Here is a 16,474-nt window from a genome sequence, read left to right as displayed (position 1 = left end):
TCATATCATATATATACAGCCGGAAACAGGCCTTTTCGGCCCACCAAGTCCGTGCCGCCCAGTGATCCCCGTACATTAACACTATCCTACACCCACTAGGGACAATTTTTACATTTACATTTACCCAGCCAATTAACCTACATACCTGTACGTCTTTGGAGTGTGGGAGGAAACCGAAGATCTCGGAGAAAACCCACGCAGGTCACGGGGAGAACGTACAAACTCCTTACAGTGCAGCACCCGTAGTCAGGATCGAACCTGAGTCTCCGGCGCTGCATTCGCTGTAAAGCAGCAACTCTACCGCTGCGCCACCGTGCCATGTGGTGGTGTGCATGACCCAAGTTGGGCCAAAGAGCCTGTTTCCCCGCTGTATTACGTTACTATTAAAATGCCTTAAACCATTATTTTCCTGTTCACGATGCAGTAGGATCTCGTGGGGTCTATCAGGAAGAAATGATTGATCACCGACTGACTGATCGAGAGTGGGCTGAAGAGTGGAAGCATTTGGATCACGTGAGTACTCAACTCTCCTGCTCACAAGGAATTGTTGGTGGAGACTATTTAACGGGATGCATATTCTGGCCCTTTGAAACAGTTACCATGTTCAATACCCACCTCCTGATTTTTATCCATTTCTCATCGTCATGTTTAAAATTAAACATTGTTTAAAGTTAATGACTGATGCAGATTGAACCTCCTAGGGTCATAAAGTCATTCAGTGTGGAAACAGGCCCTTCGGCCCAACTTGCCCACGCCGACCAACATGCCCCATCTACACGTCCCACCTGCCTGCATTTGGCCCATATCCCTCTAAACCTATCCGATCCATGTACCTGTCCAAATGTTTTTTAAACGTTGTGATAGTACCTCCTCTGGCAGCTCATTCCGTACACCACCTGTGCATAAAGGTGGCACTGTGGTGCCGTGGTAGAGTTGCTGCCTTATAGTGCTTGCAGCACCAGACCCCCAGGTTCGATCCTGACTACGGGTGCTTATTCACAAAATGCTGGAGTAACTCAGCAGGTCAGGCAGCATCTCAGGAGAGAAGGAATGGGCGACGTTTCGGGTCGAGACCCTTCTTCAGACTACGGGTGCTGTCTGTACGGAGTTTGTACGTTCTCTCCGTGACCTGCGTGGGTTTTCGCCGAGATCTTCGGTTTCCTCCCACACTCCAAAGGCGTACAGGTTTGTAGGTTTATTGGCGTGGTATAAGTGTAAGTTGTCCCTTGTGTGTGTAGGATAGTGTTAATGTGTGGGAATTTCTGGCCGTTGCGGACTCAGTGGGCTGAAGGGCCTGTTTCAGCGCTTATTGTCTAAACTAAACGATACATTTACCCTATGTATTAATCTGCAGCTCAGAGAGGCCATTTATGATCCCAACCCGTTAGTGAATGGGAACACTTCTCATCATTGCATTTTCCCAAAGGGTACATGAATCAGAAAGGTTGAGAGGGATAGCAGCCAAATGCGAGCAAATGGGACTAGCTTAGATAGGGGAGCTTGGCCAGTATGGACGAGTTTTAGTTTTAGAGATACAGCACAGAAACAGCCCCTTCGGCCCACCGAGTTCACACCGACAAGCAATCCCCGCACAGTAACGCTATCTCACACACTAGGGACAATTTATCATTTATACCAAGCCAATTAACCTGCAAACCTGTACGTCTTTGGAGTGTGTGAGGAAACCGAAGATCACGGAGAAAACCCACGGATTACGGGGAGAAGATACAAAGTCCGTACAGACTGCATCCGTAGTCGGGATCGAACTGGGCGTCTGGTGCTGTAAGGCAGCAACTCTACCACTCGCCCTCAGAGGAACTGTTCTCATGCTATATGACTCTATGATTAATTGATTGAAAGAAACAGCATAGAAAGGCCCGTCAGACCTCCGATCACCCGTTCACAATAGTTCTATGTTATCCCACTTTCTCTTCCACTCCTTACACACGAGGGTCAATTTACAGAGGCCAATTCACCTACAAACTCGCACATCTTCGGAATGTGGGAGGAAACCGGAGCACCCGGAGGAAATTCACGCGGCCATAGGGAGAGCGTGCAAACTCCACAGAGACAGCACCCGAGTTCAGGATTGAACTTGGGTCTCTGGCGCTGTGAGGCAGTACTCTACCAACCTGCTACATTGTGCCTATGCACTGAATGTGAGAGGAGATGGAAAACTGATTAGATATTCTTTTCAACATTTTTGCCTTTTTCCCACCCAATATAGTTCAGGAGGCATTTAATCAAGGAATCTTTTTATTTTACATTCTTGGAACTTCTAAGAATTGGGATTTACATTCAGTCCATTTACAAACCACCTTGAACACGACACCCATTAATTGATTATATAATGATATGGATTACGTGCAGGCAGATAAGAGTTGGTCTTGGCGTCATGTTCAGCACAGTCACCGTGGGCCAAAGGGCCCATTCTTTTGCTGCACTGGTCTATACTCCATGTTCAATGCTGCTTGACCCGCTGAGTTCCTCCAGCAATTTGTGTTTTGATTGGATTGTACATGTTGGTTTCCCACCAATGGCGCGTCTCGTTTTAGTGAAGGTCAAGTCAGGGCCGTTTTTACAGCATTATGGGCCCCCGGGCAAAGCAGTGTACTGGGGCCCCCACCGTTACTCTCCCCCACCCCCCTTTCCCTACCAGCCCCCCCCTGTCGTGCCGGCGAAAAGCACTTACCGAAAAGCACTTAGCGATGGACTTAGGGTGCTACATTGTTGCGAAAAGCACTTACAGATCGCTGTGAGAAGCACTTAGGGATGGAAAATGTTGCGAAAAAAGCACTTATTGAACCTACATTTTTAAAGTAGTATTTATTTATTGCAAGTCACTTAACATACACAGATCAGCATGGGGCCCCTATGCTCGTGGGGCCCTGGGCAAGTGCCCATCAGGCCCATGCGTTAAGACAGCCCTGGGTCAAGTTTAGTTTAGCTTTTTTGTTTTGCGTGCTATCCAGTCAGCAGAAAGACTACACATGATTACAGTCGAGCCGTCCACAGAGTACAGATACAGGATAAAGGGAATAACCTTTAGTCCAAGATAAAGTCTAATAAATTCCGAATAAAGATAGTCTGACGATCTCCAGTGAGGTAGATGGACTACATTCTCTCTTTGTCCCGCCCCCTCCCCTGACATCAGTCTGAAGAAGGGTCTCGACCCGAAACGTCACCCATTCCTTCTCTCACGAGATGCTGCCTGACCTGCTGAGTTACTCCAGCATTGTGCGTCTACCTGAGGTAGATGGGACGTCAGGACCGCTCCCTTTTTGTTGATAGTTGGGTTTGGTTTATTGTCATGGGCGCAGTGAAAAGCTTTTGTTGCGCACTAACCAGTCAGCGGAAAGACAATACATGGTTACAATCGAGCCATCCACAGTGTACAGATACATGATAAAGGGAATAACGTGGATAGCGTTTAGTGCAAGATAAAGTCTGGGGTTTGTCCCCTTAAACTCCGGGCATCTAATCGGGATCTGCTGGGAATCTCCGCCGCAGTCCCAACACCCAACTGTTTTTTTTTACAAAATTAAATGTATTTAATTAACAAACAAAACACCCAGCACCATGATACAAACATTGCCAACTGTTCTTACTACTAAACATTAAGTTACTATATTACACTCCTGATCAGCCTCTTGCAGTGATTCAATCAGCCTCTTGCAGTGGCCAGCAGACCTAGGGTCTCGCCATGGTTCATAAGTTCATAATTAATAAGTTCTAGGAGCGGAATTAGGCCATTTGGCCCATTCAATTATGGCTGATCTATCCTTCCTTCTCAACCCCATTCTCCTGCCCTCTCCCCATAACCGCTGACACCCGTACTAATGAACAATCAATCACCACCTTAAAAATATCCATTGACCTGGCCTCCACAGCCGTCTGTGGCAAAGAATTCCAATGGGCAATGAGTGAAAGGGTAAAGAGTGCCCGTGGACACCACAGGTTCATTTTCACGGGACGCCGGGGCACGTGACCCCAGAAAAGAGATAGGCGGTCGGCTCGGATGGAGCCAAGATGCTTGGTGCCGTGACCCATGAGTGGCCAGCTTGGCCAGGCCCAGGAGCAAACCTCTGATCTACCCACTCCCCTACGCACTACATCCCCAAAGATTAGCACGGTGGGGCTGAAGTGGAGGCAGAAAGCAAGGAGCAGCCCCTTCAGATATTCAATCGGAGGCCGACCGCTCGCGATAGCTGTCGTTGTGTTTACTCGCAGCTCCTGAACTGCATCATGGACATGGTGGAGAAGACGCGGCGGTCCCTGGCCGTACTCTGCCGCTGCCAGGAGGCTGACCGGGAGGAGCTGAACTACTGGGTGCGGCGCTATAACGACACGGAGGACGTGCGGAAGGGCAGCGGCGTTCACCTGCGCCAGCTCAGCCCCGGCAACGCGGACCTCATCCAGTCTGGTACGTGGCCCAAACCTGCTTCCAACGAGCAGATTCAATAAAGGCATCTTCAGTAACCTGGGTCAAAGAAGGGGGCGGCACGATGCTGCCGTGGTAGAGTTGCTGCCTCACAGCGCCAGAAACCCAGGTTTAATAGTCCAGAACAAGGGGCCACAGTTTAAGAATAAGGGGTAGGCCATTTAGAACGGAGATGAGGAAGAACTTTTTCAGTCAGAGAGTGGAATTCTCTGCCTCAGAAGGCAGTGGAGGCCAGTTCGTTGGATGCTTTCAAGAGAGAGCTGGATAGAGTTCTTAAGGATAGCGGAGTGAGGGGGTATGGGGAGAAGGCAGGAACGGGGTACTGATTGAGAGTGATCAGCCATGATCGCATTGAATGGCGGTGCTGGCTCGAAGGGCTGAATGGCCTACTCCTGCACCTATTGTCTATTGTTTAATCCTGACTGCGGGTGCTGTTTGTACGGAGTTTGTACATTCTCTGAGTAACCATGAGGGTTTTCTCCAGGTGCTCTGGGTTTCCTCTCGCATCCCAAAGACGTGCAGGTGATTGCTGGTTGGCGTGGACTCGTTGGGCCGAAGGGCCTGTTCCCACGTTGTATTTCTAAATTAAACTGGAAAGGGGCAAAATGGGGCTGGCTTAGATGGCCACCTTGGTTGGCATGAACGAGTCGGGCTGAAAGGCCTGTTTCTGTCGTGTGTGTCAGACTCTGAGAAGGGGGATTTTCTCTGTAAACTGGAGAGAGCTTTGTCTAATAGAAAATTTGATGAAAACAAAATTTAGGAAAGATTGGTAGCACAATGGTGCAGCTGGTAGAGCCGCTGGCTCACAGTGCCAGAGACCCGGGTCCGATCCCGACCTTGGGTGCTGCCTCTGTGGAGTTTGTATGTTCTCCCTGTGACCGTGTGGGTTTCCTCTGGGTGCTCCGGCTTCCTCTCGCATCCCAAAGATGTGTGGGTTTGTTGGTTAATTGGCCCTCTGTAAATTGCCCCTGGTGTGTCGGGAGTGGATGGGAAAGTGGAGCAACATAGAACTGGTGTGAATGAGTGGTCAATGGTCGCCATGGATTCAGTGCGCCATAGGACCTGTTCCCGTGCTGGGTTTTTTAATTGTTCATAAACAATGGGTAGTACAGTGTAGAGCTGCTACCCCACACCTCCAATTACACTGGTTCAATTCTGTCGGTGTGGAGTTTGCATGTTCGTCCTGTGATCGCGTGGATTTCCTCTGGGTGCTCTGGTCTCCTTCCACGCTCCAAAGACGTGTGGGTCGGTAGGTTAATTGGCCTCCGTAAATTGTAGCTTAGTGCAGGTCACTGGCAGACTCCAGGAGGGGGGATGTTGGGAAAGTGGGGAGAGTAAAATAAAATAAGTGTAAATGGGTGTATGTTGGTCAGCATGGACTCAGTGGGCCAAAGGGCCTGCGTCTGTGCTGTATAATGGGAGATTGCTGCAAAGCTCTCTGCTGATTTAAATGCTGTCTGCTCTTTAAACAGCGGCCAAGACTGTGGATAATTGCTGCGGATTCCATTTCTGCACCAGGATTAAGGGCTTTTACGGGATTAATCTTTTCCTTTGGACTCTCTAAATTTCTTGGAAATGTTTTTCTATTTATCGGGCTGATGGATTTTATTGCTGGTGAAGAAGATGTGTGTTCTAGGTGTTAATTAGTACCAGTGTAGATGCTGGAGGGCCAATGTCCTGCAGATGCTGGAATCTTGGACAAAACACAAAGGTTTTTATTTTATTTGATCTGGATCAATATGTTTCATTTAATGAGAATCTGTCTTATAAAAGAATAAGCAGTTAATGTAGACACAAGGAATTGCAGATGCTGATTTACAAAAAAAAATACAAAGTGCTGGAGTAACTCGCTTATCCATTCCCTCCACAGATGCTGCCTGACCTATTGGGTTTAGTTTAATTTAGAGATACAAGGTGGAACCAGGCCCTTCGGCCCACCGAGTCCGCACCGACCAGTGATCCCCGCACACTTACACTATACTACACCAGGGACAAATTACAATTTTGCCGAAGCTAATTAACGTACAAACCTGTACGTCTTTGGAGTGTGGGAGGAAACCGGAGATCCCGGAGAAAACTCATGCAGATCACAGAGAGAACGTACAAACTCCGTACAGACAACACCCACAGTCAGGATCGAACCCGGGTCTCTGGTGCTGTAAGGCAGTCACTCTACCGCTGCGACAAGTTCCTCCAGCACTTTGTGTGTTTTGCTGGGAATTAGTGCTGCCTGCCAGTTAGGGTGCTTGGTTTAGTTTACAGATTCAGCATGGAAACAAGCCCTTCCGTTTACTTACAGTTGGTTTGTGTCTCTGCAGAGCTTCTTCGGGAGATCAATCACCGGCCTTCAGCTGGGTACGTCCCCGATGACATTTGGAAAAAGGCAGGTAAGCCACTCAGGAGATCAGTCAGCATCTCTTGGCTTAGATGAAGACAGCTAGTCTGCCTTGAACTCAGGTGTGTAGGAAGGAACAAACCAGGGGCAGGTTTGGCCCATCGAGCCTTTCGACCCCACTCTGCCACTCCATAAGATCATAAATCGACTTCCTCATCTTCCCAGTGAGTCAATGTGACTCACACAAGACTTCGCCAGAGTTTCAAACTCGCTCTTTTATCAACCAGGGTTTTCAAAAATAAAGGCCTTTCAATTTATTTTTGTTACTGCAAGCTAAAAACACTAAAGACTATATAAAGTGCTGAAGTAACTCCACAGGTCAGGCAGCATTCCTGGAGAACATGCACAGCGGTAGAGTTGCTGCCTTACAGTGCCAGAGACCCGGGTTCGATCCTGACTGCAGGCGCTGTCTGTACAGAGTTAATACATTCTCCCTGTGACTGTGTGGGTTTTCTCCGGGTGCTCCGGTAAACCAGCATCTTCAGACTTCATAGATACAGCACAGAAACAGGGCCCTTCAGCCCACCAAGTCCACACCGACCTGTACACTAACAATATCCTACACACTGGACAATTTTACAAAAGTCGCTTATCTACAAACCTGCACGTCTTTGGAGTGTGCAAGGAAACTGGAGCACCCAGAGAAAATCCATGCAGTCACAGGAGAATGTATTAACTCCTTACAGACAGTACCCGTGGTCAGGATCGAACCCGGGTCTCTGGCGTAAGGCAGCAGCTCTACCGCTGTGCCGTCCTCAAAGTTCCCTGTAGTTCCTTGTTTCTAAAGGTTATGTTAGGTTGTTTAATAGAGTATCATTGCACAAGTATCAAGAGACACGATTGCTTGTCAATATCCATGGCGGTGTGTGATTACTGCAAGGATATTACATGGAAACATTTTTTTCCAAGACTTTTTTTCTTTCTTGCCTATTTCCAAAGTAGCTTTCAAATAGTTCTCTAGTTCCCAATCAAAATTGCATCGTGACCAGTTAGACCTTTGTCATACAAATAGTGTTCTACTTCAGGGGTGGCATGGTGGCGCAGCGGTAGAGTTGCAGCCTTATAGCACCAATTGACCCGGGTTCGATCCTGACTACGGGTGCTGTCTGAACGGAGTTTGTACATTCTTCCCGTAACCTGCGTGGGTTTTCTCCAGGAGCTGCGGTTTCCTCCAACACTCTAAAGACATACAGGTTTGTAGGCTAATTGGCTTTGTAAAATTGTTTTAAAAAATTGTCCCTAGTGTGTGTGCAGGATAGTGTTAGTGTGCGGGGATCGCTGGTCGGAGCGGATTTGGTGGGCTGATGGGCCTGTTTCCACGCCTTATCTCTAAACTAAACTAAACTAAATCAATCAGGTTTATCCAGTTTGTGTTATAGAAACACCTGTTATAGCAGAACTAACTGACACCCAGTGGGTCCCCCTTACTTATTCTATAAATCACATCCTCAATGACCTGCAGCAGATTAGTCAAAATGTGTTTCCTTTTCGCTGTTGACCTTGCTCAGTCTTATTATTCTTTTGAAGTTTAATGTTTTATTACATCCTTCATTGTTGGTTCCAGTAATTAACAGCTTTTTACTTCCTCATCATCCCTCCCCCTCCATTCTTATTTCGTGGGGTCTCATTTTCCACTCTCCAATCAAAAGTAAGCAGTGCTAGGATCCACTGAATCTTTGGAAGGAGACACCCTGCACACACCCCCATCCCCAAAACCAAATGTCACCCCACCTGTCCTCCCTCCCTGCTGCACCAACACAAGAGCATCCACTCCCTCCAAAGTCACCTATGTCAGAACTCTAAAATGGTGATCGTCACCTCCTGACCCTTCAAGCCCACTGATGTTTGCAGAATTATATTTTCACTTTAGGTTTTTTTTTAGTTTCACAAAAACTTAATTTAGTTTAGAGATGCAGCATGGAAACAGGCCCTTTGGCCCACCAGGTCCATGCCGACCATCGGTCACCCGTTCACATTAGTTCTGTTATCCCACTTTTGCATCCACTCCCTACGCACTGCGTCAATTTACCGAGGTCAATTAACCTGTATGTCTGCCGGTCCTTCAGTTCCTTATTATCTAGAGAACCTTTATTCTCCAGTACACTGAGCGAGGTTATCGCGCTTTCTTCCATAGTGACAAACACACAGTAATTGTTTTATTCTTATGCATTTCAATATTCACCATTGTGAATTGTTCTGACTAAGGGGCCCACATTTTCCCTCACTAGCCTTATTCTGCTTATGTGTGGACGAAAGCTCCTAAAGTCTGTTTTTATCCCACATGCCTGGCTGCAACCTTGTTCTGTCTTGCCTATTAGTTTGTATTAGAGATACAGCGCAGAATCAGGCTCTTTGGTCCACTGTGTTCACACCGCCCAGCAATCACATGGACATTAGCACTATCCTACACACTGGGGACAATTTGCCTCACGGTCGAAGGGAGAACGTACAAATTCCGTACAGAAAGCGCAAAAATGATTATAAGGTACCCAAGCGGAATATGAGCAATCTGAAGAAGAGTCCCAACCTGAAACGTCACCTGTGCATGTTCTCTGGAGATGCTGCCTGACCCGCTGAGTTACTCCAACACTTTGTGTGTCTATCTTCAGAATATGGGGAGCCGTTCCTCCAGTTTATGTGTGGCCTCACTCTGACAATGGAGGAGGCACAGGACCGAAAGGTCAGTGTGGGAATGGGAAGAGGAGTTAAAATGGTTAGCAACCAGGAGATCCAGTAGGCCATGGCAGACCGAGTGCAAGTGCTCGGGTGAAATGGTCATGGCATCTGGGCGAAACCTAAAAGCCAGTATTCACCTTGCAAACTCCCCACCAGCACATTTTTAATCCTGCGAAGGAGAGGTTAGTTTAGTTTAGTGAGTCGGGAGCGGTTGAGAAAGTGGGATAACATGGAACTAATGCGAACGGGTGATCGATGGTCAGAGTGGACTTGGTGGGCCGAAGGGCCTATTTCCCTGCTGTATCTTTCAATCGATTGAAATGCAATTCGTTTTCTTGGTCCCTTTTCCCCCTCGTTAGTTTGAGGTACAACGTGAAAACAGGCTCTGTGGCCCATTGAGTCAGCACCGACCAGCTAGTTCTACCCTACACTAGTTCTACCCTACACACCTTACAGAATTTACAGAAGCCAATTAACCTACAAACCCGTTCGTCTTTGGAATGTGGAATTAAACCGGAGCTCCCATGATGTCACAGGGAGAACGTACAACTCCATACATACAGCACCCATAGCCAGGATCAAACCCGGGTCTCTAGCATGTAAAGGAGCAACACTACGGCGGTGCCACTGTGCTGTCCCTGGTGACCAATAACACTTGTGCTATTCCACAAGAAAACGCCGAGGAATTTTATTTTTGCCAACCATATGGGAACGCAGGTTAACATCTCACACCTATCAGTATGTTTAAGTGCCTGTGATGGGTCTTGAACCCACAATGTGGGTTCTTGCCTCCAAACTCTGATTGCTGCCAGCAGAGCCACAGTGCTGGCTGATGTCACTCAGTTTGATGGCGGGCGGTCGTCTGGGCCGGTTAGCGTGGTCTTGGGAGGTCCTGTGACGTGCAGGGCAGCAGGTGGAATTCATTGCCACAGACGGAGGTGGAGGCCAAGTCATTTAATATTTGTTAAAGTGAAGATTGGCGGGTTCTTGATTAGCAAGGGCGTCCAAGGTTACAGGGAGATGTGGAGAGGATGTCTCCACTAGTGGGAGAGTCTAGGACCGGAGCCTCAAAATAGAAGGGCGCAACTTTAGAAAGGAGTCGAGCAGGAATTTCTGTAGTCAGAGGGTGGTGAATCTGTGAAATTAATTGCCACAGATGGCTGTGGAGGCCAAGTCAATGGATATTTTTAAGGGCGAGATTGACAGATTGTTGCTTAGTACGGGTGTCAGAGGTTACGGAGAGAAGGCAAGGGAATAGGGTTGAGAGGGAAAGATAGATTGGCCATGATTGAAAGGAGGGGTAGACTCGATGGGCCGAATGGCCTAATTCTGCTCCTCTGACTCAGGAAGTAGCCAGCCCACCTTTTACAGGAAAGAGTGCATGAAGCTATGTGGTGAAAGTTGGGCGATGAAGGAACACACAAGCAGGTGGGAAAGCACCGAGCGATGCCAGTGTGAGTTTGCAGTTTGATATTTCCTCTGACGGCAGGGTGGTTCGACAGCTGCTGTGCAAAGGCTTGGCGGTGATTTTGCAGAAGACAGCATTCCATACTGCGGGGGAGGGAAGAGGCGGAGAGCAAAAGAGCAGAGGATGAAAGGAAGAAAACCGTCACGCTGTCTCACCTGCAGCAGATCCACCATCTGCCAACCCAGAACGGAATTAGCGCCAAGTCTGACTGCCCAACACCTTCTGGGCTTCTGATTCTCGTGAGAGTTTGTGTGTGTGCCGTTGCCATCTGCAACTGGTAATCTCATCGAAGCACACTGGTGTCAGGCACCTGCCTTTATTTACTTATTTAGCTTGGCTTAGAGATACAGCTCAGAAACAGACCCAAGAGAAAGGGCAGCACGTTGGCCCAGAGGTAGAGTTGCAGCCTCTCAGCACCACTTGACTCGGGTTCAATCCTGACTATGGGTGTTGTCTGTACGGAGTTTGTACGTTCTCCCCATGACCTGTGTGGGTTTTCTCCAGGTTTCTTCCCACATTCCAAAGTCATACAGGTTTGTAGGTTAATTGGCTTGGTATAATTGTAAATTGTCCCTGATGTGTGTGGGATAGTGCTGGCGTGCAGGGATCGCTGGTTGGTGCGGACCCGGTGGACCGAAGGGCCTGTTTCCACGCTGTATCTCCAAACTAAACTAGAACTAAAGAAAGCCCCTCCCACACCCTTGTCATCCTGCTGGGTCCATTGTTTGCATCTATATATCCCTTTGCTGACACCTTCCACAGCTAACAATGGAACATTGTGGGCTCCTTGGTCATTGGCTCTGATTTGTTTTGAACCTTTTCATACCTCTATTTTCCCTCTCCCCTGACTCTCAGTCTAAAGAAAGGTCACGACCTGAAACATCGCCTATTCCTTTTCCCCAGGGATGCTGCCTGCCCCACTGAGTTACTCCAGCATTTTGGGTCTTTCCAAGAGAAAGACACGTGGCCACAGGGAGAATGAGCAAACTCCACACATCATCAGTGGGAGTATTTTGAGTATAGAAGTTGGGTGGTGGTGTTGCAGTTATATAAGATGTTGGTGAGACCACATTAGAGCATTGTGTTCAGTTTTGGGCACCATGCTGTAGGAAAGATGTTGTCACGCTGGAAAGGAATGAGAGAAGATTTATGAGGATTTTGCCTGGACTCATGGGCCTGTGCCAAAGGGAGCGGTTGAGCAGGGTAGGACTTTATTCCTTGGAGCGCAGAAGGATGAGGATTGATCTTATAGAGATGTACAAAATCATGAGAGGAATAGATCGGGTAAACGCTCAGAGTCTCTTGCCCAGAGTAGGGGGAATTGAGAACTACAGGACATACATTTAAAGTGAGAGGGAAAAGATTTTATATGAACCTGAGGGGTAACTTTTTTTACACAAAAGCTTGATGAGTGTATGAAACGAGCTGCCGGAGGAGGTACTTGAGCCAGGTACTATCGCAACATTTAAGAAGTATTTGGCCAGGTACATGGATAGGACAGGTTTAGTGGGATGTGGGCCAAACACAGGCAGGTGAGACTAGTGCAGACAGGACATGTTGGTCAATGTGGGCAAGTTGGGCCAAAGGACCTGTTTCCACGCAGTAAGACACTATGACTCTCTAACTAATCTAAAGCAATTTTTAATTATTCCATTTGGCTGTGAAAATGTTTACACAATTTATTGGTGGTTTAATAAAGGCTGAACACTGTGTGAAGATTGTATTGGTTTAAAATTTATTTTATGTGTTGAAATATTTTCAAAATATATTATATATTTACCTTGCACTAAACGTCATTCCCTTTATCCTGTATCTGTACACTGTAGACAACTTGATTGTAATCATGTCTAGTCTTTTTGCTGACTGGCTAGCAGGCAACATAAAGCTTTTCACTGTACACATGACAATAAACTAAGACTAAGATGATCGGAACTCCTCCATCTTTGAGCACCCAATGTGGCCTCCTCTTAGAGTTGTTTCTGTCTCTCCTCGGTGAACAGAGGAAGCCGTCAACGAGGTGAAACGCCAGGCGGTCTCGCAGTTGCAGAAGGCCGTGACCGAGGCGGAGCAGAAAGCCTACGAGATGATCACGGCGGAGCGGGCCAAGATGGAGCAGAAGATAGCGGACGCCAAGCGACAGGCAGCAGAAGACGCCTTCACGGTCATCAATGAGCAGGAGGACACCAGCGAGGTAGGACATCCCCCTCACTGGCCCACTCACTCTGATGAGGGGCATCACGGTGACGCAGCGGTGCAGCTGCTGCCTCACAGTGCCAGTGATCCAGGTTCGATCCACACTACGGGTACTGTCTGTACGGAGTTTGTACGTTCTCCCCGTGACCCCAGGTGTTTTCTCCGGGTGCTCCAGTTTCCTCCCTCAGTCCAAAGACGTGCAGGTTTGTAGGTTAATTGGCTTCTGCAAACTGTCCCTCGAGTGTAGGATAGTGCTAGTGTACGAGGGGATCGCAGGTCGGCTCAGACTGGCCACCGGTTGCCAGAAAATCGGTGATGGACCTGTACTGTCCAAACAGTTCAGATTAGACGTACCATAGATACAATTAAATCAAACTCAAGTTCAATAGGTAGAGCAAAGGGGAGGTTACAGAGTGCAGAATATAGTTCTCAGCATTGTAGCACATCAGACCCATAGACAAAGTCCAATGTCCTCAATAGGGTAGAGGTGAATATGCTTGCACATGGCCTGCTTTCAGGCCGTATCTCACTTTGACACTGAGGCCTTGCTTTGACATCCAAAAGGGGGTTCCTCCAACAATGCAGTGCTCCCTCAGTGCTCTACAGCAGTGCAGTCCATTCTCAGTGCTGCACAGTAATGCAATTCTCCCTCAATACTGCAGTAGTGTAGTACTTCCTCCATGCTCCACAGTAGTGCAGTGCTCCCTCAGTACTCCACAACAATGCATTACACTATCAATGCTGCACAGTAATGCATTGCTTCCTCAGTGCTGCACATTTCGGCAGATTCACGCGCAGCAGAGTAGAGTGAGACTTAACCCTACGCCTTCTAATTGAGGAAGCTTATCCATTGACATCTGACCTCCAACTCTACATCTAACCTCTCTCTCTCTTCTGCCCTGCAGAGCTGCTGGAACTGCGGGCGCAAGGCCAGCGAGACGTGCAGCGGCTGCAACGCGGCGCGCTACTGCGGCTCCTTCTGCCAGCACAAGGACTGGGAGAAGCACCATCGCATCTGTGGGCAGAACCTGCAGCCCCAGGCCAAGGCCCTGCCCTCCGGGATCCCGGCTCCGAAGGCCCCCAAATGCGAGAAGGGCCCCGCGCTGGAGAAGACCCCACCCTCCACCGTCACCTCCAGGTCAGCCACGCCCGCAACCACTGATGCCAGCGTCCAGTAACGCCACCTCTGACCTGCATCGGCAAGGACGGACACCACCCCTCCCCTTCCACCCCCTCCCCCCCACTCCACCACCCGCCCCAACCATTATTGGACGCCCAGCGTAGACCTCGGCTTCTCATGAAACGGTTTTCAACAACAGAAAAATAAATCGGCCCATGAATCGAGGGGGAGAAAGAGAGAAAAAAAAAACAATATCAAACCTTCTGACTCCTCTTCAAAGAGGAACGGCTGTGTTATTTTCACCACTTGGTCATCAATTGTGAGGCTGTGGTCTACTCGCATCTTTTTGTACCGTCAGAGAGGCATTGGAAGGAGCAAGAGTACACAAGTCCTTGGAGCCTCCAAACCAGTCAGGTGGCAAACACTCAGATGAAGAGCATTAAGAAAATACTCAGATGAATCATACGGAATACTCTCAGATGAAGAAAATACTCTGAAATGGTGAAGAAAATACTCTCAGATGAAGAGCATTAAATACTCGCAGATGGAGTATTAAATACTCGCAGATGAAGAGTGTGAAGAAAATACTCTGAGATGAAGTCTATGAATAACTCCCAGCCACACTCCCATGCAAGTCGACTGTGGAATCCATCATCCAGTAACTGCGCTCAGGCCTTGTTGACCCGGCTGCAGAAATCTTTGAGACTGGTTACTGTACACGTCGGCATTAGCCTCCTCTCTCTCCTCCCTCGTATTTCTGACCCGACATTGCCTTTCCGCTGGAGCCCCCCTCCCTCCCCATGACCCCCTCCTCCCAACCCACTCCCACCTTGCACTGTTCTCCAAGAAGGTGAACCGTTGCCATGCCAGTCAGGATGGTCCCGAGGCACCAATTCCATCCCTGCCTACTCAACGCACTCTTTACCTCTTATGACGAAAGGGGAACTCTTTCAGGAGATTATAACTTAAAACAAAGTCACGGCGATGTGGCTATTTATATTCTGGCAGCTCTCGAGGAGGATGAAGGAGCTTTTTTTTATTAGACCGTGGCCCTTTGGGTAGGAACCTGCAGCAGGAAAGAAAGAAATTCTGCACCCTCCACGGGGAAGTGTACACACCGATTCCTCTCCCCTCCTGCCGTTCAGTCCCACTCACAAGGGTGTTCCATGAAAGCCATGCCACTGCCAATGGTTCCTCCAGCAGGTAAAGTGGTAGGAGGATGGACGAGTTTGGTGACCTCTTTGCCCACCATTTTGAAACGACTGACCTCTTGAGGGAAGTATCTCCTCACCTCTTGTTTGAACCTCCTCAAAGCAAGCGGACAGTCCGTGTTGGGCACGAACAGTAAAAAAAAAACTCCAGACACATAAATGTGATTAGAAAACCATGCATCAATGTGGTGATGTGAAGGGACTGTGTACATAGCCTCATTGTTGTCAACAGTTAAGATATCTGGTGATGATGGTGCCTATTTACTTCCTGCCTGGTCAGAGACAAGCAGCTGCCTGAGATACTTAAACGCCTTCAGCCAAAGACTTCCTTCTTTGGCAAGCTCTCCTTATCTAAATTTAGAAGCCACTTTCCAAGATAGCAAAGAGGAGGTCAGAAGGAAGCAACGGTGAGATTTTGCAAACAGTTGCTTCTTCCATGATTCAGTTTTGCCAAAGCATTTCCCCCTCCCCCCAGCCTTTAGTTCCCATGTGCACCCTCCCTCCACCACCGCCCCACAGCGTGGAGTTTGCACGTTCTCCCTGTGACTGCCTGGATTTACTCTGTTTTCTTCCCATCTCCCAAAGACCCTGATTTATTCACAAAATGCTGGAGTAACCGTTCACACAAATTGCTGGTATTTATTTCACAAAATGCTGGAGTAACTCAGCAGGTCAGGCAGCATCTCAGGAGAGAAGGAATGGGTGACGTTTCAGGTCGAGACCCTTCTTCAGACTGAAGAAGGGTCTCGACCTGAAACGTCACCCATTCCTTCTCTCCTGAGATGCTGCCTGACCTGCTGAGTTACTCCAGCATTTTGTGAAGTAAATACCAGCAATTTGTGTGATCGGTTGGTGCCGGACGAATTGGCCTGCGTCTATAAAAATTTCATGGAGAAGGAAATGATGGCGAGATTGGTTGCATAAGCAAGGCTAAATGAATTATTCACGGAATTAAAAGAAAAGATTACCG

General features: G+C 48.2%; 1 protein-coding gene across 2 annotated transcripts in view; it reads left to right on the top strand.

Annotated features, from left to right (window-relative positions):
• The window catches only part of LOC144604415 (protein CBFA2T1-like), a 117,560-nt gene extending 101,427 nt beyond the window's left edge, over positions 1-16,133 (top strand). For both annotated transcript variants that reach the window (XM_078418804.1, XM_078418805.1), the window contains exons 7-11: positions 425-513; positions 4,231-4,423; positions 6,760-6,828; positions 12,981-13,171; positions 14,079-16,133. In XM_078418804.1, the coding sequence (XP_078274930.1) occupies positions 425-513; positions 4,231-4,423; positions 6,760-6,828; positions 12,981-13,171; positions 14,079-14,351 (815 nt within the window). In that variant the 3' untranslated portion in view covers positions 14,352-16,133. The remainder of the gene's footprint in view (positions 1-424; positions 514-4,230; positions 4,424-6,759; positions 6,829-12,980; positions 13,172-14,078) is intronic.
• Positions 16,134-16,474: the final 341 nt, after the last annotated feature.

This window comes from Rhinoraja longicauda, chromosome 22 (genome assembly GCF_053455715.1).
Source record: "Rhinoraja longicauda isolate Sanriku21f chromosome 22, sRhiLon1.1, whole genome shotgun sequence".
NCBI lineage: Eukaryota > Metazoa > Chordata > Chondrichthyes > Rajiformes > Arhynchobatidae > Rhinoraja > Rhinoraja longicauda.
The sequence above is the reverse complement of the archived record's forward strand: the minus strand, read 5'-3'. Positions and strand labels throughout refer to the sequence as shown.